This window comes from Trichosurus vulpecula, chromosome 6 (assembly GCF_011100635.1).
Source record: "Trichosurus vulpecula isolate mTriVul1 chromosome 6, mTriVul1.pri, whole genome shotgun sequence".
Taxonomy (NCBI): domain Eukaryota; kingdom Metazoa; phylum Chordata; class Mammalia; order Diprotodontia; family Phalangeridae; genus Trichosurus; species Trichosurus vulpecula.
In genome coordinates this window covers 2,125,320-2,150,874 of record NC_050578.1, presented here as the reverse complement: position 1 = coordinate 2,150,874, position 25,555 = coordinate 2,125,320, and the positions used below count along the sequence as shown (strand labels likewise).

The following is a 25,555-nucleotide window of genomic DNA, read 5'->3' as shown; positions in this document are numbered from 1 at the left end:
TCGGGCTCGCGCTGTACGCTGCGAGCTGACGTCATCGTGCAGCGCCTCGCCGGACTTGTGAGGAGAGGTGGCGCCGCGCGGCTCCCGCGCCCCCTTCTCCCGGGCCGGCGAGAGGCGTCTATGGGGCCGCCGCTGAGGCTTGACTCTATGGCGAGGACTAGGCGGAGGAGCACGACGACCGCATCGGCACCAGCGGAGGTGCTCGCGCCTGGGGCCGCGACGCGCGAGCGCGCGGGGAGGGGCGGGGTGGGGGAGGGGCGCGGCGGCGGCGGAGGGGGGGGGTGGGGTGGGAGGGCGCGGGCACGCGGGCTGGGAGGGCGCGGGCACGCGGGCTGGGGGAGGGGCGCGGCGGCGGCGCGCGCCGAACCCGGGAGCGAGCCGGGAGGGGAGGGGGCGCGCGCCGATGACGTCAGGGCTTTGTACTGCGGGCCCGGGCCCGGCGCGGAGGGGCGGCCTGGCCGGGAGGTGAGCTCCCTCGTCTCTGGAGGTATGCGAGCGGAGGCTGGATGGCCAGCAGCCGGGGCCGCGCTCCAGGGCACCCTCGCTCAGGTACAGCTCGGATTGGAGAGGGCGGGCGGGGGACCGGCAGGCCGCCGCCGCCTCCTCCTCCTCCGGGAAGCCCTCCTCGGGGCCCACGTGGGCAGGGCGGGCCCGGCCGGCGCCGCCTCCCCTCCCCCACGGCGCGGGGGCGGGCGCACCGGGTAGGGTGGGGGAGGGGAGGTCTGGGGCGGATCGGAGCTCACCCCCATTCCTGGCCGGTAAAAGTGGCCATGGGCAGAGCCGGGGTGGGGTAGGGGGAGAGGTGGGCGAGCGTGTACGAGGGAGGGGCGGCTCCTCCGGACCCCGTCCTTGGCCTCGTCCTTGGTCTGGGAGAGGGGGCGGGGGCTATTTATGACTGTTGGCCCCGGGGCCGCCGCCGCCGCCTCCTCGCCCCTCCCCCTCCCGCCCCGCCCGCGCCCGCCTTCCTTCCCGAACCTTCTGCGAGCTTCCCCCCTCCCGCCGGGGCGGGGCCGGGACACGTCGGCGCTGCGGGGCCGGGGGGGGGAGGTGGGAGGGAGGATCCGCCCCTCCCCCTCTCTGCGGGGGTGGGGGAGGGCTATTTTTACTTTTCCCGGCCCGGGCCCAACGGAAAGGCTGGAAGGGGGGAGGGGCGAGAGGCCCTGCGGTCATGGCGGGCGGGCGGGGCTGGCCCGGCCCTCCCCTACCCCGCCGCGCCCGGTCTGGGCCCAGGACCCCGGGGCCACGCAGACCCTCCTGGGAGTCCCGGCTCTTAGTGAAGCCTCGGGTGAGACGCGGAGATGGAGTGAAAAGCACAGTCTCCTAGATTCCGGATCAAAAGCCCGGGGCCGGGTGGTGGCCGCGGGGGGTCCCGTCCCCTCCCCCGGATTCCGCCGTCGGTCCAGTGACTCGGGGGTCACCTCGGGGAGTTCAGGGTCTTCCCCTTTCAAAGGGTCGCCCTTTAGGGCGCCAGCTCCACTGGGAGCGCAGTGTGGGCCCTGAGGCACAACCTCCGCACCTTCTTTACCGGCTCCTGAGACTGAAGGTTTGCAGAGAGACAGCGCGTCTCTGGAGGGCGTGTTCTAGAGGCGCAGCTCTGAATGATTCCCTCCTCGATCTGCCCCCCCCCCCCATGTAGCCGATCTTGGCCCCTCTGCACACCTCCTGCTGGGGAGTGCGTCGCTCCACGCCCCTCCCCCCCATTGCAGTTTGGGTGATGCGATCTTGAGAGTGTGGCAATGTAAGGATCCAGAAGTGGCCTTGGTTTTGGGGAGAAGCCAGCAGTCATTCCCAGCACACGCTCCCCCCCACCCCCACCATGCTCTCCAGGCGAGGAGACCTAGTTTCTGAATGTGTCTGGGGCACGAGAAGCCCTGTGATCTCTGGACTCGGTTTCTCATGATGGAAATAACTGAGCGGTTGAGCTGAATAATCCCCGAGGTTCTTTCTAGATGTGAGAGTCTGTTAATTTGATAACGTAGAACCGGGAAAGAGACGCATCAGCCGGATGTGAACTCTTCACGAGCCCATCTTAGGTTTCTTGCCATTTCCGTTTAGGAATCAGGAAACTGAGGCAGACGGGTTAAGTGACTTGCCCAAGGTCACGCAGCGAGGCCAGATTTGAATTCAGAAGGCCAGTCTTCCACCACATCACCTAACTGCCACAGGAATTACTTGTACTCTTATTACAGTTTGCGTCTATTAGATGGAAGAGATTTGTTGCTTATTTCCTTAAGAAGTGAAAGAATGGGGCAGCAGTTGATAACAAGGGCTAGCATTTGTGGCCAGGCACTGTGCTTAAGCTTTACAATATCATCTCATTCGATCCCCCCCCCAGCCTATTTTAGATAGGGAAACTGAGGCAAAGCGGTTAAGTGACTTACCAAGGTTACAAAGCTAGTCAGTATCTGAGGCTGGCTTTGGTGATTTCAGGCCCCAGTATTCTCTCCAGTAGTGCCTTGGTGCCCTATCACCTTTCATTTGGGGTCTTCCTGTTTAGTGCCTTAATGTTTTGGATACCCTAGTATCTTTCTCCTTTTATCTGTGGCCGTTATTTTGAACCAGACCCTTCAAGTTAGCATATAGTCCAGATTTTATGATTTTTCTCAACTTGTTAGCTATAGTCTCCCTGGTTGTGATTCTCAGAGTGTTAACACCAGAAAAGGTCTTCAGAATCCTCAAGTTAAACCACTTGGTTTTATAAAGTTGAAAATGAAAGAAATAAAAAATGAGCTTGTTAGACTTTTTTTTTTTAGTGGAGAAAGAAGGAAGTGAATCCATTATCTTTCCTTCCCAATCCCTCCATTACTGCCAGGGCCCGTTACAACTGCCCTTCGGTCCTCCTCACTCAGAAACCAAAACCCATCCAGACAAGGTACAGACAGTGTAAATGGCAGGAAGGCGGGTGGGGAGGGGCAAGGAGTTTGGTGCTCTCCTCAATGCCTCCCTCACACTGATCCCACATGGCCAATCTTTAACCAAGTCCTATCGTTTTCTCCTTACATAACGTGTCTCATATGTGCACCTTCTGACAGCACCACTGTCCTACAGCAGGTCTTCACCCGTTGCTGTAACTTTCTGGTGGGTCTCCCTGCCCAGGTCATGCTCTCGGCTGCCAGAAAGATCTTCCTAGACCACAGGCCTGGCTGTGCCATCTACTCCCTACTCGGGAAACTCCCTATTGGTTCTCCAATCACAAAATCCTCTGGCCTAGCCCCTTCGTATGGCTCCAGTTGTCTTGCTCTTTACTCCCCTCCATGAACTTTATGATCCAGTGACATTGGCCTACCAGCTGTTGCCCATCCCTATCATGCCCTGCCCTAGCTCTTTGCCTCTTCACTGGCTAACCTCCGTGCTGAGAAGGCCTCCTGGCTTCCTTTAAGACACTGCTCAAATCCTACAGGAAGCCGTTTCCTACCTATCATCCCCTACTTGGTGCCTGCCTTCCAGCTGAGATGACTTTCCTTTTACTCGGTCTTTTGCTTATCTGGATGGGTTTTTGTTTGGTTTTGGTCTCCCCCATTAGAATATGAACTCCTTGAGAGCAGGGAGTGTGTCTCTTTGTATCCCCAAAGCTTAGCTCAGCGCTTCTTATTGGAAGCACTAAATAATAAATGACTGTGGGCTGACAGGTGGAAAGAACCCTGGACAGGCAGATAAGAAACTTTGGTCGAGGTCGGAATAGATTTCAGGGGCGTTTGTGGACTGGGGGGAGGGCGAGGGGGGAAGGGGATCATTTTGTTTTGACTGACCTTTAGCTGTAATTGAGCATTTCCTTCACCAATTTAAAAACATCTCACAGCGGGGTTGGTCCATTGGCTTCATCAGACTACCGAAAGGGGTCTGTGACACCAAAAATTAAGAATTTCTGCATTTGAAGGTTTCTCGAGTTCTCTTCCAGAGGGAACATTCTGTAATTCTAATTCTCTTGTACTCTTTCTGGCCCATCCCTCTCATTTTTCATTTGAAGTAGTTAAATGCCTTGCCCAAGGTCACATAGCTGGTTAGTGTAATTTTATCAGAAGAATATGAACATTCTGTACAGTTGGGAGATGTATACTTTGCAAGTCAGGGGAAATCTAGGTTACTTGTGATGAGGAGGTAGACTTTACAAGTAGATATTAAGGAGGTTTACTGGGTGAGACTGCTTTGGGGACAGAATTTATTAATGCTTACTGAAATCGTGTTCTAAATTTGTTTTTCTTTTTGAATGTTCTAGGTACAAAAATAAAGGATAAGAAAACTTATTTTGTAAAACGACTCTTCAATCAAGTGTAATATTTTGATGCTTGTTGGCATCTAAACCCTTCGTGTTCCCACTATGCCAGCAGCGACCGTAGATCATAGCCAAAGAATTTGTGAAGTTTGGGCTTGCAACCTGGATGACGAGATGAAGAAAATTCGTCAAGTTATACGGAAGTATAATTATGTTGCCATGGTATGCATCTAACCTAATTTTTTACCTTGTGTGTTTTTGGTTGTTTCTGGCTTTTTGTAAAATTGCTGCTTGTTCAGTCATGTGGCTTTTCTTCGATGTGCATGATGTGAATGGTGGAAAAGAGGAAAATATGTAAATGTTAGGATTTGTTTTTGGAACATGGGTTAGGGCTGTGTTTTGTTTTTGTTAAGTGAAAATTAACCAAATGGCTTTTTTTCCATAGAGAAAGGATTGTAAAAAAAACAAAACTTTAATTCATGACAACTTGAAGCTTCCTTTCCTTATATTTGCTTAAACAGTTCTTTGGTCTCATTGCTATTCCATAGATCAAAGACCCTGAACCATGCTTTCTGACCTTGTTTGATGCTTATCTTTCTTTGAATCTTCCATAGAGGAGCCAGCCTGCTAGAGACCTTTTCTCTGGTTCCTTGACTATCTATGGTTAATCCTTAGCATGAAGGAAAACACTAAATTGAACTAGTAGTCTGCCTGTCAGTGAAGCTCTTTCATTTTTAAGTGGATGTGTAGTGTATCTCCATTTCCTCCTTGAGACATTGAGAACTGAACCACATCACAGTGATTTATTTTTGGATGGTGGAGAAGAGGAGGAGTTTGAGGAGCATTAAACTAAATTAATTTTGTTCCATTTAACAAATGCAGACTTCCAGGTAACCAGAAATCAGTTATTTTCTAATCCTGCAAAAGTCTTAACCCACTCTTTGGCAGGTGAAACAGCTATTGCTCCCTCACCAGTCAGGAGTGGAAACATGGGAGAAGAGATACTTCCCACAGAGTTGAGTGGGTGGGATTGGAATGTTTTTTACACTGTACTTTTCAGGAAGCAAAAAATGTTTTAGCCAAAGAAAATTTAAGATGAGTAAGCAATGCTAACACGGACATCGTTTCAAAAGGGGATCGGGAACTGTCCCTTTGGACTTTAGCCCTAATTCTTGGAAGAACTGGGTTCTTGGTATCGTGGTATACAATGACCACAATTTCATATAACCCTTCTGGGGACTTGAACTGTGATTTTTTTTTTTCCCTCAAGTATAAACGTGTTTGACTGTCTTTGATATGGTCTGTTTTATGTGCCTTCTGCATAAGAGAATTTTGCTAAATAGGAAAATCCCAAGAAATTCAAACTTTAAAATCACTATTTTGTGTTTTTAAAGAAGCAATTCTTTATTATTTAAAAACTTTTAAGAAGTTTTAACATTCAACAAAAGCAAGGTTATATGTAGGTTGTTTGGTGAGACGTTGACTGTGAATTGTAAAGTAGCACCTAAAAAGCAGAATTCTTTGTTTTTTGCTTAAAGAAAAATTAAGTAATTTAGGAGTGATCGGATTATATTTGAGGTACTTTGACAGATGATGAATTTCTAATTTCTTACAGGACACCGAGTTTCCAGGTGTGGTTGCAAGACCCATCGGAGAATTCAGAAGTAACGCTGACTATCAGTACCAGCTGTTGAGATGTAACGTAGACTTGCTAAAGATAATTCAGCTTGGATTAACATTTATGAATGAGCAAGGAGAATACCCTCCGGGAACTTCAACATGGCAGTTCAACTTCAAGTTTAATTTAACGTAAGTTTAGAGACCTTAGGTTTTTTAATTGGAGGGTTGGGGATTTTTTTTGTCCTTTAAGAGGCTGTAATTGAAAATTCTGTGAAAAGTGTTACTTCAAAAGTGAAGCTTCATTTTTTGTTAAGGTTTAGACGAGTACTAAGCGCTTTAAAGACAACGTGAAGACTTACCTGATGGCCCTCGTAAAGGTTATAGGGTCTGCCAGGCTCCCTTGTGCGTCCCCCTTTAGCCTGTCGCTTGGTTTGTTTTCTTGTTTAATTTTGTTATTTTGAACCCTGGCAATCCCGCGGCGCGCTTCAGCGTTGTCACACTCATTTATTGTCTGTTAGCTAAGATCCCTGTTTCCTTGCATCGAGTAGTCATTTAACTGGGGAAACTTGACAAGTTTCATTCACAAAATTAATCATAAAGACATAGATGACGATAGTATTTTTGCTAAGAGAAAGTTGAAAGCCACTCACTTCAGACTCCTGGTAAAACAGTAAAGGCTTTGGTCCGCTGCAGATACTTGAATCTTCTGTATGTTTTCAAGGCAAGAGTTAAATTCATTATTGGGAACAGGCTTGTCTTTCTAGATCCCTTCTGAACCAAAGACCAAACATATGCCCCGTCTCTGACTCCGTAAGCAGAAACACTTCATGACATTTTTACCTGATGTTTCACACCTGCCCACAAAAGCTACTTTTCTCAACATCCCATTTGGCTCTTAAAGCGACAGTAATAGTATCTATATTCTTTGTGAGAGCCATTTGAAATAGGTTTAAAAGCTTTTAAGAAAGTGTTTTAGTAATTTTTAATAAATTACTACAACTTCTTAATGATTTCACCATCTTTCCCTAAATAGAAACTTTGCTAGTAACAGGTAAGCAAAACACATCAAAATGTTGGCTTCGTCTGATAATGCATTTCTTATTCTTCCCCTTTAGTCCTCCACTTCTCTCTAGAGAGGCAGAAAGCGCGCTTCCTTGTTCTTGTTTGAATTCCTCAGAGTAGGTCTTGGAGTGTTGCGTGGTGATCCTGTAGAATAATGTCTTGGTTCTGCTTATTTGGGTCCTCATTTGTCCGTTAAAGCCGTCTTAGGTTTCCCTGGATCGTTCACGGTCCTCATCCTTAACAATAAACAACATTCCGTTACCTTTATAAACTGCTGTTTGTTCCGCCACTGGTCAGCCTCACCCACTTACTTTGCAACTCTTTTCTAGGACAAAAGGTGAAGTTCTAGTTCTCCCTCTAACCCTCAGTGAACCCTCCAGCCCCTCTCCCCTAGGCCAGGGTCCCGCCTTGACCCTCCGTCCTGTCCTGACTGCTGCCCTTCTAGACCCTGCCTTCCTCCCACCGTCCACCTTCTGCCTTTGTCAGTGTGCTCCGGAGTCCCGCTCCCTGGGACAGCTACAGGTTTGTGCTAGCCACACTCACCTACCACAGGTCAGGGTTGACTCTCCTGGAACCACGGGCACCTCCCTGCTTGCTCTCCATAGAGAGCCTGGACTCTGAGTTCACCAAAAGCAATGTGACTGTCCTTTTGTGAGTTCCCATGTGACCTCAGCTCCACACCGGAAATCACCTTAATGTCACAGTAAGAGTGCGCACTTAGGCTGCATGTACTGTCTCCTCTGCAACCACAGCTCAGGAGGGAAGTGCTATGATTAGCCTCATTTTATAGGAGAGGTTCTGCGGTGCGCTCGCACAGCCTTAAGGGTGAGGCCGCATCTGAGCTCAGATCTTCCTGACTCCCAGGTCCTACCCTCTGTTCTTTGTGGTGGCGCCCCCCCCCCCCCCATGCCTCTAGTATTATCCCTCATCCTCCCCTCTAATGCTGCAGTGTCTGAGAAGGTCATTCTTGGCCGTGGCTCCATTTCTCTTCTTGAGTCTTGTCTCCTCTGCTTGGCTCCCTTGGAGGGAAGCTTGTCTCTTCCATTATCCACACCCTCCTCGATGTCCATCTTTCTTTATGCTCTTGCCCCTTTTTCCGCTGCCTTCAAATATGCACAGATCTCCCTCACACTTTAAAAAAAACACCACCTTGTACTCACTCTCTTGCCCCTGAAGCAGCCATCCTCCCTCTCACAGTTGACACAGAGAAAAGCCGGCTACACTTGGAGCTTCTGCTTTCTTAGCTCCCCTTCCAGTCTGGCTTCCAGTGTCATGCTTCTGTCCTAGGACCGAAAACCCATATCCTCACACATATTCCACACCCAGGAATAGGTGGCTCCTGTCCCCTCCTGTTCCTTTCACACTTTGTGGCTTGATCTCATGAGCTCTGAATGAAGTTCATCTCTATTCAGATATCTGCTTGTCATCTAGCCCCAGCCTCACACGTAGGTGTCTCATGGCCACTTCCCCAAACCCACCCCTCCTCCCAAATTACCTGTTTCTGTTGAAGGTGCCCTGCTTTGAACAGCATTCAAGTTGGAAGCTTGAGAGTTACCTGTGACACAACTTCCGGTAGTTTGCCCCAAGTATCATAATGTGTATTGCCTCCATTTGTCTCCAGGCTCTGACCCCAGAATCAGTGCTTTTTTCACCATACCACACATTATGGTTTATCACCACGTTAGAAGGCAGACTCTTTGAGGGCAGGGATTTTCTCCTTATATTTGTATTCCCCAGCATCTAGCATGATGCCTGGCACATAGACGATGCTTGATAAATGCATGTTGGCTGATGGCTCATGTATGTGTATATATGCACATGCATGTAGGAGGGGGTTGGACATGTTGGGTTTAAGATGTCTATTGGACATCAAGTTCAAAATGTCCAGTACAGAGATAGGTGGCGAAGAGAAAATGCCTAGAGGTCAGCCAAAAGATTAGGCCTGGATACGTAGATTTGAGAATCCTTAGCATAGAGACTATCCTCGAATCCAGTGCCATTAGACAGCCACAGTATTTTAATGGGCGTGAACTGGAGGAGGAGTGACCGAGCATGGGAGACAGAAGGAGTAGTCAGAGCGGGAGGAGGAGAAGGAGCTGGGCAGGGGTCCCAACAACCTAGGGAGGAGAGGGTTCTCAGAACATATAAGGCTGCCCGTAAGTCAAAGAGAATGAGAAGTGAGCAAAAGCTGTTGGGTTTGGCTAGCAAGTGTTTATTCATAACTTTGGAGAGAACAGTTGGGATAGTCAGATCAAAAGCAGATTGTGAGGGGAGGAGAGACAGCAGAGGCTCCAACCGCAGGTGCGTTTACAAGGAGTTTAGCCACCAAGGGCAGAAGAGACAGGATGATGGTCATCTGGGATGGTGGGGTTTTCTCTCCAGGATGGAGACATGGGCACATTTGGAGGCAGCAGGAGAGCAGCCAGTAGAGATGGAAAGATTGAAAATGGGGAGAGAGCGGCCTTTAGGAGGAGATGGGCTAGAATAGCATTTTCCCCTGAGCAGGGAAGGGGGTTTGTTCCTGTGGTGATCTTCAGGTCACTGCTGAAGGCCCAAACATCCTATGGCTTTGGGGGAGTTCACCGATAGAGGGAATTCCCATGGAAGAAGCCCTTTTTTCAATCCAGATGGACACCTCAGCCATTGGAGTCTTGGAGAGTTATGGGAGAGCTTAGCTGGTTTTTCAGAGGGCATGCCACCAGAACGGGTTAGAGGCAGCTGCTAGGCAGTGTCCGTAGAGCCTGGGCCTGGAGTCAGGAAGGCCAGAGTTCATTCCCACCTCAAGACACTTCCTAGTTGTGTGATGTGGGACTGGTTGCTTCATCTCTGCCTTACTCAGTTTTCTCAATTGTACCCACCTAGCAGGGTTAACAGAGCCTGGCACACAGCGAAGTGCTATCTGAATTTTTCTTCCCCATGTCTTATCTCAGACAGCTTGTACGAGATGCCTGTGGTGGCACAGCCGGGTTCGGGCATGGACCTTGACTATGCATTGCTCCCTTCGGAGTAGTGTGAACAGCTCAGACATCTGAGCGGGAGGTGCGAGCAGGTGATGGAAGAATCTGAGGACTGGGCAGATTGTGCCACAGCATCATCAGATGAGCCTAGGCCTAGGGGTCTGCCATGTGGGCTGCCAGGGTGGAGTGGCTCAGACGATGGCCAGGGCAGGCAGGGAGACTGGAGCTGGGATTTGAAACCACTTCGGGGTGTGCTGAGTGTGTGGTGCAGGAGCAAATTGGGGAGGTCCCTGATGCACGGTGAGGTCCTGGGGAGCAGTAGCCTGGGTGATGATTGCGGGTCACTCTTTACGTGTCCTATTGGGGCCACTGCTATCTCACTTTTACAGGTAAAGAAACTGAGGCTGAGAGCACTTTATCTTGAAAGCAAGGGCTCTTTTTCCCTTTCTATCCCCAGTGCTCAGCCTAGGGTCTGGTATACACTAAGTGCTTAATCAGTGCTTGTTGACTGACGAGTCACTTCGGTGACATGCTGGCAGCCAAAGGCCTCCTGTAGGGGGTGACACTTGGGCTGATCCAAAGGCCCAAAGGCCAGAGGTGGTGGCGGGTCCGGCCTGCACAAAGAATGTGGGAGGGGCCTGCCAGAAGTCAGTCCAGAAGGAGAAATTGGAGTGGCCTTCTGGTGAGTTGTCCCCTGGATGTCTTTGCATGTGGGAGAGGGTTGGGTAGATGATGTGGACCTGTGGGGGGATAGGTGAGAGAAGAGAGTATGGGACAGAGACTGTTTAGGAGGCCATTACAGCAGACCGTAAATGGAGAGAGACTTGGGGACTCGAGGTGTGTGGATGGAGAATCGCCAACATCAGGCAGGTGTTTCTGAGCTATGCTGCATTCGTGCCTCAGACTCCCTGAGCCACCAGCAGCCACTGCACGGGCTCCCAGTCTTTGCTGCCACCCTAGGTGCTCCTCTCAGCGTTTGTTGTCTTGGAGCAGACGCCTCACAGTAGAGTCTCTGAGCCAGTGAGTGTTTCACCTCCTTTCTTGAGAGAGGGCAGGCCTCTTTCTCCTTGGGGCATCTAGCTCGTCTTCCTGTGGTCCCGCCTCCAATTGTTTATCGTTTCTCCTGGCCAGTGTCTTGATGAGGAGGGTCAAGTTGGCCTCTGCCTCCTAGTCCTTTTTTCCCCTAATGGAGCATCACTTCGGTTTCCCTTAGGGTCACTTCCTTCTTCCTAAGTATCCCGGGAGACCCTTCTCCTTCTCCTTTGCCCATGCTTTCCAGGGGGAGGAAGAGGAAGCAGCTTAACTGATTAGCTTGAATTTTTTTTTTCCATTTTCTGCAGGGGTGGGAGGGTTGGAGAGGGGCAAGAAAAGGGCATTGGGGCATCTTTTCTAAAAATACAGAGGACAGAAGGAAGGTCAGAAAGAAGCACAGACCAGCAGGACAGCATCAAAAGCTGCAGGTGACATTGGATCCTTAAAAAGGAAGCTGTTCGTAACTAAGAGATCTGTCATTTCATGTTCGACTAACCTGGAAATGTTTCTGTGCAAAGTCAGAATAAAAAAAAGTGATTTGCCTAAACTCATACCGGTAGCAAGGATTGATCGTAGGCAAGATTTGAACCCAGATCCTCCAACTTCAGGGACACCGGATGGCATTGTATGGGATCTTTTTACATGGCATGATTTTTTTTGAACATGCATTTTGGAATAATTGACATTAAATTCTCACAGCCTGTTTTGCTCTTCACTACGTCGTATTTATTGATGCATGTTGTGGTATCTAACATCCCATTTGGGGCATCTTTTTTGAGTCCTGTTTTTCTCTTCCCCTCCAGGGAGGACATGTATGCTCAGGACTCCATAGAGCTCCTAACGACCTCGGGAATCCAGTTTAAAAAGCATGAGGAAGAAGGGATCGAGACACAGTATTTTGCAGAACTCCTCATGACGTCGGGCGTTGTTCTGTGTGAGGGGGTCAAGTGGCTTTCATTTCACAGGTAAAGTTAGCTTGGAAAATTTTAGTTCCTTCTCTCTCTCCTCTGTTTCTCTCATTTTTCTCCCCTCCCCCTCTCTCTTCCTGCCCCTGACTCCCTCCAGGGAGATATCCTTAAATCCATTTAGCAAACACTTTACTCATTGAGGCACCGTCTTGTAAAGCATCTCCTGAGATTGTTGCAAAGGGTGTCTAGGAAGAAAGTTTTATTTTTGAATTGATTCCATTTTTCCGCTATGGGAAACCAGACTTGTACAAAGTCCTTGTACTAAGTGCTGGGCACACAAAACCAAACATCCTACTATAGGAAACAAAATGTTTGCTTGGTGTTTGAAGAAGTGATAAGATGGTGTCCAGACTTTGAGCATGTATCGGAAAGGAGATGGGAATATGAGCGCTGCAAAAGCAGGCCCGCTTGGCCCTCTTCAAGGCTACCCCCCCTTGGGTACATGCTGCCCATTCCTAAGGCCTAGAGGACACACCAGAATGTCCTCCTCAGAACAATGTTGGTTAGGTTCGGGAACGCTGTGCTTGAGCCACATAGTAGATGCCGCAGGCTAGCCACCATTTATAACATTGTTCCTATGTCTCAATGATTGGGTTTTTCTCCAGCTGGAGACATTCTGTGATTGCCTTGGCATTCCAGAAAAGAAGGGCTTTTTGGGATGAATTTTGCATGACTCAGGTCTCCTTTCTCAAAAAGCTATTCATCGAAATTTGGGCGGATGCCTTGTCTTGCTCAGTATCAACTCTCCTTGAGCAAGCACAGTCATTTGGGACCCTTCCACGGTCCTCAGTTGTTGCTGAACGTTCCCATCCCCTAATCGACAGTTTTGCTGACAGCTTTCCCAACATTCTGTGTTTCATTGGAAAGTCAGAAGCAGCACTGAATTAACCTGTTCTTTAGTACAGAGGTTAAAAAAAAGATTCAGTCTCCTCGATTTCCCTGACATGGCCTCAGGATGTATCCTGACTGGGGGGGGGGGGGGCGGGGTGTGTGGCCGTGGCCATGGAGCCAGGCGTTGTTGGTCACCAGGGTGGCACAGCTTGTCTCCTAAACCAGTAATATGAATCATCTGGGACCAGTCAGTTAGGGGCGGGGAGGGGCTGGGAGACTGTCTTACGGTCATTTTAGTCCCTCAAAGTTTTTTTTCTTCTCTACTGTATTCTTCATTTGTTGCCTGCTGATCTTTGTACTTGTGTGACTAGATAACTTTTTAAGACTAAAGGTGCTTTTACAACCCCCACCCCACCCCCTCTTTGTTTCCCCCAGAACACTCTTGCTGTCATGTCTTGGTCCAAATATAGGTCATGCTTCTAAAATAAAAAGGAAAATATATAGAGGTGTACATACAGATCTCAGTTTACAGACCCTCCAGGTAAAGTGATTTTTATGTAATGCAAATTTGCCCTTGGACCTGGAGAAGGTGGGCAGAAACAGAGGGGCCTGTCTCTGTGGAGGGAAAGGACTGTAAAATGGTTGAAGGACTTGTTGGGGTTGGGGACAGAGAGAAGAGAGAGCAGGAGGGAGAATACATGGGGGCTAGAGCCAGCCATGTAGGGGCCTGGCTGGAACGAAGAGGAAGAACACACTGGGGGCTGGGTGGGGGGAGCGTGGCAAAGTTCTCTTCTGCTGCCAAACCCCCATCTCCCTGTGGTGGTGGTCCCTGCATGCCTGTTGTTCTGCCTTCACTTGGAGGGAGGTGGGAGGCCATGGGGCAGGAAGAAGGGGCGGAAGGTGCGGCGGTGGCACGAATTCTACCACACGGTATTGTACAGTAAAGTTAACAGAGGTGGTTTGGGGAAATGCAGGTTTCTTTGAGAATTCTTTATGTAAATTCACATTCGCATAATGTGAGAACTATCTGAACAATGAAATATTGCCTGAGATTTCCCTATTTTAAATCATCTATCTATATTTCTTTTGAAGGTCTAATTTTTGTTTTTTATTCAGATGCTTTGTTAGTGTATCTTCGCCACAGTCTTTGGCTTGGTCAGGTTTTGTTACTCAGTGTCCATCTGCAGTGAGCTGGCAGAAAGGCGGTGGTCCTGGGGTCCAGGTCACCCTTAGAATGCGTGTATGACTCCAGATAAGCCACTTAGATAACTGTGGAAAGTGCCCTAGAGATAATAGGTGGATTAGTTTGTTTCATCTTCACTATAATTCCTGGCATTTGAGGAGCTGGTTTTAAAGCCAAGAGAGGGAACATAGTACAGAGCAGGCCCCCACCCCACACGGATGGGAGAGGGAGGCATGTTGGCCCATCAGACAAAAACCAGGCACTAAAAGCCTGCTGCAAGGGACTCTGGGCATCTGTGTGGAGGGCCCTTCTGCAAGCCAGATTTGGGGGACTGGGGTAGGAGTGCTACGTATTTGGATGGCCTGTACCGTTGGGTGACAGAGTAAGGGGTAGCTGATGAGGGAAGAGAACACTAAGCCTAGTGCTACCTTCAAGACCCGTACAGTGTAGTCAGCCAAGTAGACAGACACATCAAGGTGCTTTCTGGCTGTAATGAGAGGCAGGACTGTGATGGCTGGAAAGGAGACAGTGTAGGAGCAAAGGGGAGAGTGTTAATGTTTTTAACCAGGATAATGGAGCGTAGAAGGCTTATCTTTGAAATATACCTGGTGAAGGAGTTTGGCTTTCATTCTGTAGGTCATGGGAAGGGTCATCTGGCAGAAATGCGTTGGCTGGAGGATGGGTATCTGCAGCATTTATTAGTAATGGCCATTGACAGTGATAGGTAAGTCTGGGTGGGGCAAGGTGACCACATTGATGTCTGACAGGCCTAGCTTGTGAGTGGTGTTGGAAGGTGGAGCTAGGTGAGCTTATGGGCGGGTCCCCAGCCAGAGGTGAGAGCTGTGGGCTTCAGGAGAGGAAGGTGACCATGAAAGACATGAAAGCAGGCGAGGTCTAGGGGAGGGAAAACAGCAGAGCTTCAGGGCCTGTGCAGCCATCTTGATAAACTATGGAGTCCAGTGAGGGAGTGGAGAGGCCTGGCGTGGGGCAGTTCAAGGACAGAGGCTTGGGCTGTCATGATACTGGCTCGGAGTCGGTCACTTCTGGCCATCCTCGTACTTCTCATTGTAACTGAAATAGACCCCCAAGGCCAGGAAGGGGAGTTGGACATGCGTTTTTCCTTCTATAATCCCCATGCTTTTTCTTATAGTATTTTCTGCCCATTTTCTCACCCCATGCAGCCCTTTTGTTTGGTTTTTCTGTTTCAAACACACGTCGGATCTGTTTCCTAGGAAACCTGCCTAAGGGATGGTTGGTGTTGCCCCAGCTTTGTGAAGATAGGAGGATTTCATAGTCTGGTCCCTCGAGACATGGGTCTTTTACCCCAGAGGGGAGAGGCCAGTGAATGGAGCTGACCTCGGCTGCCTCTCCCCCCACCCTTTCCCCAGGTTAAGGCGATTTGGGGCTTGCTGTGGCTTAATAGGAGATTCACTGAGAGCATAGTGGCCCTTTCTTTGGGAACAGTGACTCTTGTCCCAGTGCTCAGGGTGGGTCAGAAATGCAGCAAAGGAACTTGAGCTAAAAGTGGCATTTGCAGAGTGAGTTGCCAGCAGTCTGGCAGCACAAGCCTCATCACTGTTGGAATCTTCCTACAAGGGGGCTCAATTCTAGAGCTTTCACATACAACCATCCAAAGCATTTCCTTGCTGCGCTCTTGGACAGCACCTCCCCGTGGCATGGCATATGTTCAGAAGCCCGGCCACACTGGCCTTTCCTTCCGTCTGGGTCACACACTACAGACCTGACCACCTGCCTAGCAGGGGTCAGAGATGCTGCCCCATCCAGAGGGAAGGGCTGGAGGGAGGAGGGTCCCAGAAACCACATCACAGAGCTGGAGGTGTACTGCGCATTCTTTGGGATTCATCTCGCCCCTTTCTTGTATTTGGCCCTTTTAATAGTGGTTATGACTTTGGCTATTTAATCAAAATCCTGACCAACTCGAACTTGCCTGAAGAAGAGCTGGACTTCTTTGAGATCCTCCGACTGTTCTTTCCGGTTATCTATGATGTCAAGTACCTCATGAAGAGCTGCAAGAACCTCAAGGTAAGGTTCAGTGTTGGCTCCTTGGCTAAATAGGCGGCACCACAGGGATTCCAGCACAGCCCTTTGAAGGAAGCCCAAACCAAGAGAGGTGCTTGTGATTGCCCTAAGAGGGGGGTGGTGTCCTTCCTTCTTAGGTGTGAGGACACATCCGAAACCAGAGCGTGGGGGGTCCAGACGGGACGTGGGAAGAGGGAACGGAGAGGGTGGATGCCGAGGTCTAAAAGATTTTAGTTGTGAAGGGCGTCAAACTGAGGCGCTTTTTAAGAGGTTTTAGTAAAAGCTTGTTTGTCGATGGCAGGGAAGGGAAAATTGAATCAGAGAGAAAACGTGGAGCTGGGATTGAGGATCTGTGCGGGGGTGGGATGGTTGGCCTTGGCAGAGAGGAAGGAAGGAAGGAAGGAAGGAAGGAAGGAAGGATTTACTGAGGCCTTACTGTGCTCCAGGCACTATATCAATGCTTTGCCAACGGAATCTTCTGTGCAGGACCCTTTCTTCCCCAGAAATGAGTGAAAGAGCAGAGAATGGGGGGAGGAGGAGGTGTCAAAGAGTCAATGGCAGGTGAATGAAAGAAACAACATTTATAATGTGATTACTCCACGTAACACCTTCCGGGCCTCAGCAGTCTCTCTAAATCAGTGTCAAGGCAAGAGAAAAGCTGGAACAGCCACCATGTGAGGGCCCCAGAGCTGGCCTCAGCAGGACTGGACTGGGCAGAGATCAGACTTTGGAGAGGCATGGCTGGTTTCTGACCCAAAGGAGTCATCTTGGCTGTGAGGGGAGAGTGAGTGTCCCAGGGAGTTTGTGGGGCATAGATTGCAGCCCACCCACTTGCACTCACGTATTCCATCAGAACCTGCTGCTTGTAGGGATCACTCACAATTTCTCAAAAACATTTTGTGGCATCTCGTAGTAGCCTTGAATGCACATCAGCTTTGTCCAGCAGTGGACTGTACTGGAGCTCAGGGAAGAAATAAACAGATTCATTACTTTTCCTCTAAAGACCTTCCCTGGTGCTTCCTTGTGTCATGGATTCCAGTGGGTCTTGTCCCAGATCATCTCTGATTCAGCCGAGCTTTAGAGGCATAGACTGGTAAGAGTTAGATGTGACCCTAGGAAGATTGTTCGGTACCAGCCTCTCATTTTACAGGTGAGGAAGCAGAGGCCTAGAGAGGTAGATGGAGGCTTACTCAATGCTACACAGCTAGTGGATGGGAGTGTCCGTGTTGGAATGTTAGTGATCCTGCTCCTGGTCTAGTGTTCTTTTCGTTAATCCATTCTGCCATTGGGCCATATTGTGGGTGGGTCACGGGAACTCTTTTTTTCTTCTTTAGAGATTTTATTAAAATTGAATTGTGTTTTCATATCTGAATTCTCCATCTTTCTCCCCATTGAGAAAGTAAGAAAAAAAATCCATTATAAACATATATACTCCCAACAAAACAGATTTCCACATTGGCCACATCCAAAGGCAGAATAGAAGTCAGGGTTGCACTGGGTCATCAGGAGGTGGGCAGCACGTTTCATCATGCATCCTCTGGAATCATTTGGGTCCTTGGGTTGATCAGAGTTCTAAGTCTTTCAGGCCGCACAGCCTTTAGTGCTGTGGGAGAGTCAGCCATGATGCAAGTGTCACGTAATCAGTTGGTTGCCCCTTGTCTTTATCGTAATGGGAAAACTCACTCCCAAATATCTTGTAAACGCATGCAGGTGAGTCAGTAAACAGCAGCCCACTTTTCTCACGTTTGTCACCTTGCACTTCTATGTCGTGGAACTTGAGCTGGCCGTGGACGTGCCTTTCCTCTGTGACAGTGGCCCTTCTCCTTCTTGTAGGGCGGCCTGCAGGAAGTGGCTGAGCAGCTGGAGTTGGAGCGGATAGGACCACAGCACCAGGCAGGATCCGATTCGCTACTGACGGGAATGGCCTTTTTCAAAATGAGAGAAGTATGAAGAACTCACTGCTTTTTACTCACTTGTGATGTGTAGGGCATTTACAATTAATTCTTTTTTCTCTGTGGCAGACACTTCCAGTGGGCAGGAAGAGCTTAGGAGGCAGGGATTTTTTTCTGATTACTCCAGAAAGCTCTCTTTCTGGCCTTGGGGTTCATTTCTTTGTGAGACAGAGCAGAATCACCTAGTCTAATCCCTTCCCCTGCCACCCCGATTTCCGTTCTCTTTGGCTGGTGTGACACAGGCCCCCTGAGCTGGGCTTATGGTTCCTAGTAGATGGATTCTTGTTCTGAATGAATGGTTATGGGATGTTGGAGCAGGAGGAGGCCTTGCCTGTCACCCAGTCTGACCCCTCCGTTCTCCCCTGGAGGACTCCAGTCCAGGAAGGCCAGAAGTGGCCTGTTTGAGGTGGGGTGGTTGGAGGAGTGACCTCTGTGTTACCCTCCCCCCCCAATCTGGCTGGCACAGGGAGATCGTGTTTGCCTTAGCTATTGGGGGGGGGGGGGGGTTGGTGAGCTACCAGTGAATAGATCTCAGCTCCTCAGTTACTGTTCATGAGAGTGATATGGTTGGTGGGTGGAGAGCTGGCCTGGATTCAAGTCCTGACTGTGTGATCCTGGGAAAATAACTGAACCTCTCAGAGCCTCCAGGCAACTCCCTCATACTACCAGTTGTAGAACAGTGGCCAGTCTGTAGTCCTGTGTGCTTGGCACTCTGCCTTTCAGGAGCTCCCACTCCAATGGAGGAGACGGTGTGTATAAATAGGTACACCTCCAGGAATGTATCTGTGGAAGGAAGCCTTAAAGGAGAATGCCTGGGTAGCAGGCATCTTTAAGCTGAATTCTGAAGGCAGGGATGAGGCAGGGGAGCATTCTTCGTGTTGAGGATAGCCTTTACAAAGGCTTTGAGATGGGAGGTGGTACACCCTATTGTGGCTGGGCTGAAGTGTGAATGGAGGGGAATTATGTGGAGGATTGAAAGGGGGAGGGGGGCAGGGCTGGTCTGCTCATGAAGAACCTTCACTTTCCAAACAAAGAGCTTTCTCTTTGGTCCTGGAGGTAATAGGAACAGATCATTCAGTAGTGGGTGACATCAACATTATTCTCTAGGATTGAGAAAAGGTGGTTGGATTTGACAAGAGACCATTGGTAACTTTGGAGAGAGCAGTGGAGTGTTAGGAGCGTGTTTAGAAGATAGTGGGCGGCCAGGGAGGGAAGGAAGAGTGTGCCGAAGGTTTTCCCAAGGAGTTCAGCTGAGAAGAGAAAGAGAGCCGAAGGGCTGGTAGGGTCCAGCAGGAGTTGTTGAGGTGGGTGGTGATCGTTGTAGTCAGCAGGGAAGGAACATATCAAAGAAAAAGGGTTTGTGTGCATCGTGACTGTTTAGATTCAAATTGGAGGTTAGAGAGATCAGGAGGAAATATTCTGCTGGTGCGTCTGTGTGGACAGGTTGGCCTTGGGGAGGAGAAGGGTGGCCTCTTTGGAGACTGGAGAGAAAGAGGTTGTCAGAGGATGGGAGAAGGGCTTTTTACAAACAGTCTATTTGGTGGGGAGGGGTGCAGAATACCAGGGGAGATCCTCAGTGGAAAGAATGGGGGCTGGGAGGCTTGAGGGAAGAGAGTGCTAGGTTGAGTGAGGGGAGAATTCTTAGGAGGAGTGGAGGCTCAGCTGAGGGTGACTGTCGCCCATCTGGAGGGGATCCAGTGCCTTCTTGATTGCTTCTAGCTGCGTTCAGCAGAGCCGGAGGAGGCAGACGGTGGGAGTAAAACTTACAAGTCATAGCTACCAGTCAGCAGAACCAGAGCTCAGACTTGGACGTTCTGACTTCGATCCACGTCCTAGCTGTAGCCACTTTAAAAGTGGAGGCCTTTCTCTGGGCTAAAAATAAGAAATCCACGTGTTAGATTTTTTTAACATTGGGAAGGTAGGTAAGACGAATCTGGCAGGAGGTGGGCTAAGATCTGTGTGAATGTGAATATAAATCCAAGCCAAAAGAGACAAAATTTGGTCTTTGTGAAAACATGGTCTTGAACTATTTATCTCCAAAGGCTTGGAAGGAACATCTGCCCTGGTCAATGGAGCATTCACATCAGGGAAATGAGGAGAGCAGGGATCTGTCACAAGCCCTCCTGGAGTCAGCGATGATACTCTGTGCTTCACAAAGATTAGCCAAAGGGGTCTTCTCAGAAGCAGCCTGCTCTAGAGTATTCTGATCTGACTTTAACTGTTTAATTTTTCAGGAATACATCTAAATCTGGGAATTTGTATCTCTATTTTGGAATTAAGTGAAGAATGTTAAATCATGATGATTTTTTGGTTTGTGTAGGGCTGGGCCGTCCAGAATGCCTGCGGCCCACGCAGTGCGATTTGTCCATTTAGTGCATTTAAGCCTAGAAATTTACATAGATGCTTTAGTAAACGAAGCCAAGCTAGCTCCACAGACCTCTCACTAAAATGGCAAATCAAAATATATTATCTATTGTTTCAATAAAAACCTAAGGTTGGACAGCCCTGGTGTGGGGTCAGAATAGGGTTCAAATTCTGCCTCAGGCATGTATGGCCATAGACAAGCCTCTTAACCTTTTTGAATTCCTTGATTTGAAAAGCTGGGGTGTGAATGCCTGTGCCTCACAGGATAGTCTAGAAAGCCCCTTGTGAACTGGAAGGTGTTATGGAGTTGCCAGCTGACACCGTTATCTCATTTGACCCTGGGAGGCAGGTAGTGGCAGTAGTACCCTCCTTGTTTCGCAGAAGGGGAGACTGAGGCCCAATGCATGGCCCCAGACTTGTAATGGCATTGAGTCTCATGCTCTCAGCATTGCCCTGTGCTGCTTCTGACTTCAAATGCCCCGCTAGGTTTGCATAGTTACCATGCTCGCCAACGTTGCTTTGTGTTTCATTTTCCTGATTTTTTAAAAGGTGATTCTCTGATGATAACAGGGCTTCTTTAAATTTCTTAGCTCTTTGAAGAATGGGAAACATCCTATAAATGTGATGGATTTTCTTGCCAAGAAGCTGTGGGTGATTACAAACAAGGGACTGAATTGGGTAGAATGTAGACCAAACTCCTTTAACATCAAAGATCTCTGTGAAGGGGCCAGGGGAAAGGGAGTATCTCCTTGTGTACTTACCATGTTCTAGGTCCTTTTCAAGATTTCTACAGGCCCAGTTGGGGGAAAATGTCTTGGGACTAATGCAGGTATAACTCAGCGTTGTAAATTGCTTTGCAGAGTCACCTACAACCTTGAAATTAGATTTCCCAGCCATCTCCAGTTATTTCCTGGTGGTGTTTGCAGCATTACCTGACCCTCTATGAGGAATCTGTCTTCCTCGCACCACCAGCTCTTCTGCAGCCCAGGCTTGCTGCTGGGCAGGAGTCATCCTGGTTCTCTTGCTCTCGCTCCTTGATGCCTCCGAGCTCTGCTTGCAGGGACCTAACCTGTTTTTCACTCACAGACTTGGGCCGGTTTACACCCCACAGGTGGCAGCATCCCGAATGGCCGGCCGGGACTGAGAGTAGTGAGTAAGCCTGCCGAAAGGGGGGTTGTTGGGAGGAGGTTTGGGTTAAGCTGTCCTTTTCTTCACCATTCCCCTTCAGATGTTCTTTGAAGATCACATCGATGATGCCAAGTATTGTGGGCACTTGTACGGCCTTGGTTCGGGCTCCTCCTATGTGCAGAATGGTACGGGGAATGCGTATGAAGAGGAGGCCAGCAAGCAGTCATGACATGAGATGGATGGACAGCAGGCCTCGGTGTTGGGAGCTCCACATGTGCTTGTATATAGGTTTTATCTCCAGTTAAATCCCTTGGACAGTAGACGATAAGGCTTTTTCTTTTTTTACCCTGCCTTCTCAGACCGTTTTCTCTTTTGTCTTTCAGTACTAATTATGACCATTCCTTCCACAGATCCTGATAAGTAGAAGAGTCTTCAGGTTAAATTTGGCTGTAGAATTAATCCATCTGTTAGCAAGCATGTGTGGCCAAGGGGAACATCCGTATCATACTCGATCTTTTGGTAAACATATCTAGTTGGTCTTAGTTTGTACCCCACACCTCTTCCCCCCATTCCCAGATTAACAAGCACTGACTGTAACTTATTGCCCTGTTTCATGTCTGTCCCTTCCAGTATGCAAGAGTTTTAGCTATTTGAGATTGTGGACCATCAATTTTGCACTTTAGAGAGTGACTCAGATCCACCATTTTAGTAGAAGTTTGGGTTTTCCTTGCTGTTAGCCTGAAAGTTGATCATTTGCCAGTTTTACACAGCACTCTCTTGTTTTGGACCCATGGAACAGAGTCTATTTACTGTGCTGCAAAGTGTTGACTTGGCAAAGCTCTCCCGAAAGGGAAAGAGGGGCTCCTGAAGAGTCGAGCCCCCGCTCGCTGTCCCTGGGGCTTTGCCGCCCCACTCACCAGGCCCGGTGGGTTTTGGATCAGTCTCTGAATGGGCTTTGGGACTGAAGAAGTGCTTCGCGGCAGCTTTCCGCCTGTGCGCCAGAGCTGCCGGCACCCGTGTGGCGCGGCCGCGCCTTTGCCTTGGTCCGCTTCCTCGCTCGCTTTTACCCTCCCTCGGCTATCCCTCACCCCTCCCCGTGATAGAGTCATATTTACCGAGCCCTTGTTTTGGCGACTCCACAAGTCAGTAAGTCCAAAGAGAGCAAGTCACCTTAGGTATGTCTTATACCAAATTAAATTAGAAGAGACGAGATTATGCTTTTGTAGTTGCTACAAAGACAAAAATGATTAAGAGATTTGTTGTAAAACAACAAAAGGACAAGACAAGTTAGAGTGAATAAAGTCACCTGAGGAGTGTAATGCTTGTTTATTTTGTGTGTATATCTTTGCAATATATTTTCTATATATTGACAGAATAACTGTGAAATACTTTCTTAGCCATGTAGACAGGAGCATGTGAGCAGGCCAGAGCATGTGAAGGAAGACTTTGGTAATGGGTAACTTAAACGCTACTCAGAAATGATGATGGACGGCAAGTCATGGTGTGTGTGTGTTACCTGCACTTAACTCAAGTCGTATTAGCTGTTTGCCAGATTGGCTTGTTCCCTTGTACTTTAACATTCTTTTCTCGTTGAGTTACAATGCTGTAACTGGGTGGTCCTTCTTCAGAAAAGTTACTTGCAGAACAGAAGGTATTATTTGTTTTTAAAGCTTTTGTAAATAAAGGCTTCAAAAAATGTTTTCTTACATCTATCCCTTGACTGGTGGTCTTCTTTAAAAATGCCTTTGTTTGGGGGTGGATTTTCCTTCGGTATTCAGGAACTATTCCAAACCTCAGCAACCCACTTCCTCTTCCCCTGTGAAAAAAGTGACCCAAAGTCTGCTTTCTGTATGTTAACAGTCAAACCGCCTGAGCCAGTCTGACCCCACTTTAGATGAGAGGACCGAGACCCAAAGATAGGAAGCACTTGACCCAGGGTCACAAGTGATCTGTCGGGAGATTCATGGTCTTTTGATGCCTGGTGTCCAGTGTTGGTTGGACTGTGCCATACTCTCTGCATTTCATCACCAGATGGTTCTAGACCGGGGGTGGAGAACCTGTGGCCTCAAGGCCTGTTCTAAACACTTGGCTGTGGTGTTGCTAGAAGGCTTTTTACACGTCTGGCTGTTTCTTAAGGCTTTTCCCATAGTTACACAATTGACTCAAAGTTAGAAAACAAGTCCCCACCGTTGATATTTTTTTAAGGTGAATTCAGTAGTGCAAAATGCTGGCCTAATGGCTCTTGCACAAGATTCCTCAGTAAGTGCTTTGCTCACCAAAGGGGTGTATCGCTGTCATGTAGTGTGTCCAGCGTTTGGTCCTGATGACCAAGGCATTCCTTATAAGTGATGAGGTCGTCTTCTTTGTACTGACTGCCCCACAAATACTAAATACACAGAGCCTCTTTAGAAAGGGCCACAACCACTCAGGAGTATGGCATCTTTCTGCAAAGGAAAATACAAGGGGGTGAAGAATCGCCTTTCACCTGGACAATATGATGTGCCGCCGAGTGGGTCCATCTATGTTTATATCTCAGTTACTTTAAATACCACCACAACGAACAAGACAAAAAGAATGGGCTAGGTTTTATTTGGGAAGCCACAGCCCTTTTGATCCCAGGCTGTTTGCTCAAGCAAAAGCTTTAACACCAAAATTCTTTGATGATGCAACACAACTGCCTCGGAAAAACCAGAATTGCAGGCAGTCAGATGGGTAATGGAGGCGTGGTTGACATCACTTTCAGCACAAAAAAGACTTGTCAGACAGACCTAGGCAGAGGTTCCCAAAATGGGCAATACACCCTGGGGGTGTGGAAGTGATTGCAGGGGGCAGGGTGGTAGCCTCGGGTGCAGTTGGGGGTTGTTGAGCAAAACTCTAGAAGCATGAGGAAAGAAGGAAATTTTGAAAAAATGTTCACACGTGGTTCATCTGTTGTATAACAGAGTTAAAGTCATAGTGATTACATGTTTTCCAAATGAACACACAAAATGCAAGTTATAACCAATCTGTGGTCAAGTCTTAAACAAGTGGTTGGCAGGCGAGTGTGTGTGTTGTGCATTGTTGGGAAGTCCAGCACACAGCTGAAGGAATAGGTGTGTGATGACTTATTTACGATAATACGGTTGCGTGCTATTTGACATCAAAATGTCAATACAGGAAAACCACAAATTTACAATAAATTACTAAATTTAAAATGTGTCTTTTTTTAAAAAAAAATTGTATTTTTGACATGCACATTTCAAGAAAACCATTAAAGATTTCGGGGGAGGGGTGGCGCTTAGTAATTTAAAGGGGCCAATTATGCCAAATAAGTTAGAACCTCTATTCTAGATGATGTGTGATTGGAAAGGACCTGGGCCAGTGACATAGTGAAAGCTAGAGAGGTAATTGCTCAGTTCTTGCCAAGTAAGATCTAAAGACTTGGAAGACAACTTCCAGCATTGGGAGGGTACCATCTTTGTCATCCTCTGTCCATAGAAGATGGATATGTGACTACATAGGCAGTGATCCATGCCGTTGGGGAGAGTAATGACATAGATCCATTGAAATGTTCTAAGGTGGTGGTTTTTGGCTGAGAAATGGTTTTCCTTACGCTCACTCTGGAACAATTTTCAGCTGTGATTTGTGGCACAGCAGTTAATAGAAAATACTCAGATGAGATAGCTCCTTGTGTTTCATAGTTAGCAAACCTCTTACCAAAGGCAAATCTTGTAAGTGAGTGAAGCCAGCCAACTTTGTTTCTCTGGGATTTGTTTCTGGAGAATCCTTTCTTGGCCAGGCTTTGAATATAGAGGATTTTATATTTGATCCTGGAGGGATGGGGCCATGGGTTTACTGAGCAATAAGTGCCATAGCCAGATCAGACCTTGATTTAGGAAGATCCCTTTGGCCGAGCCTGCAGTGAGCGAGACTTGAGGCAGGCAGATCTGCCATCAGGCCATTGTAATAGTCTGTCCAGGCATGAGATGCTCAGGGCCTGCACCAGGTTGGAGGTAGTGTCAGAGGAGAAAAGGGAGCATATTTGAGAGATGTTGCAAAAGTGAAATCAGCAGGCCTTGGCAGCAGATTGGTTGTGGGGGTCAGAGGTGGAAGGGCAGAGTCCGGGATGACTCCTGGCTTGTGAGCCTGAAGGTAGGAGGATGTTGCTGCCTGTCATGGGAATGGCAGGAGGAGAGGAGGGTTTAGGGGAAAAGATAATGGGCTCT

The 25,555-nt window shown here is 48.5% G+C and overlaps 1 protein-coding gene across 2 annotated transcripts; it reads left to right on the top strand.

The window, feature by feature from the left end:
* The first annotated feature begins 20 nt into the window (after nt 1-20).
* CNOT7 (CCR4-NOT transcription complex subunit 7) lies at nt 21-23,062 on the top strand. Of its 2 annotated transcripts, none has more exons than XM_036763080.1 (7): nt 21-198; nt 4,217-4,435; nt 5,829-6,022; nt 11,688-11,849; nt 15,765-15,909; nt 17,740-17,850; nt 21,451-23,062. In XM_036763080.1, the coding sequence occupies exons 2-7, from the start codon at nt 4,319-4,321 to the stop codon at nt 21,577-21,579; spliced, it is 858 nt and encodes a 285-aa protein (XP_036618975.1). In that variant the 5' UTR covers nt 21-198; nt 4,217-4,318; the 3' UTR covers nt 21,580-23,062. The 2 variants fall into 2 exon arrangements, with proteins under 2 accessions (XP_036618975.1, XP_036618976.1); XM_036763081.1 differs by lacking the exon at nt 21-198 and adding an exon at nt 381-549.
* The last annotated feature ends 2,493 nt before the right edge of the window (nt 23,063-25,555 follow it).

Excerpts from the sequence above, each read along its gene's own strand:
- CNOT7 (XM_036763080.1), top strand. The coding sequence starts at position 4,319 with ATGCCAGCAGCGACCGTAGATCATAGCCAAAGAATTTGTGAAGTTTGG. Across the intron at positions 11,850-15,764 it reads AAGTGGCTTTCATTTCACAG|TGGTTATGACTTTGGCTATT; the intron begins GTAAAGTTAGCT and ends CCCTTTTAATAG. Across the intron at positions 15,910-17,739 it reads AGAGCTGCAAGAACCTCAAG|GGCGGCCTGCAGGAAGTGGC; the intron begins GTAAGGTTCAGT and ends TCCTTCTTGTAG.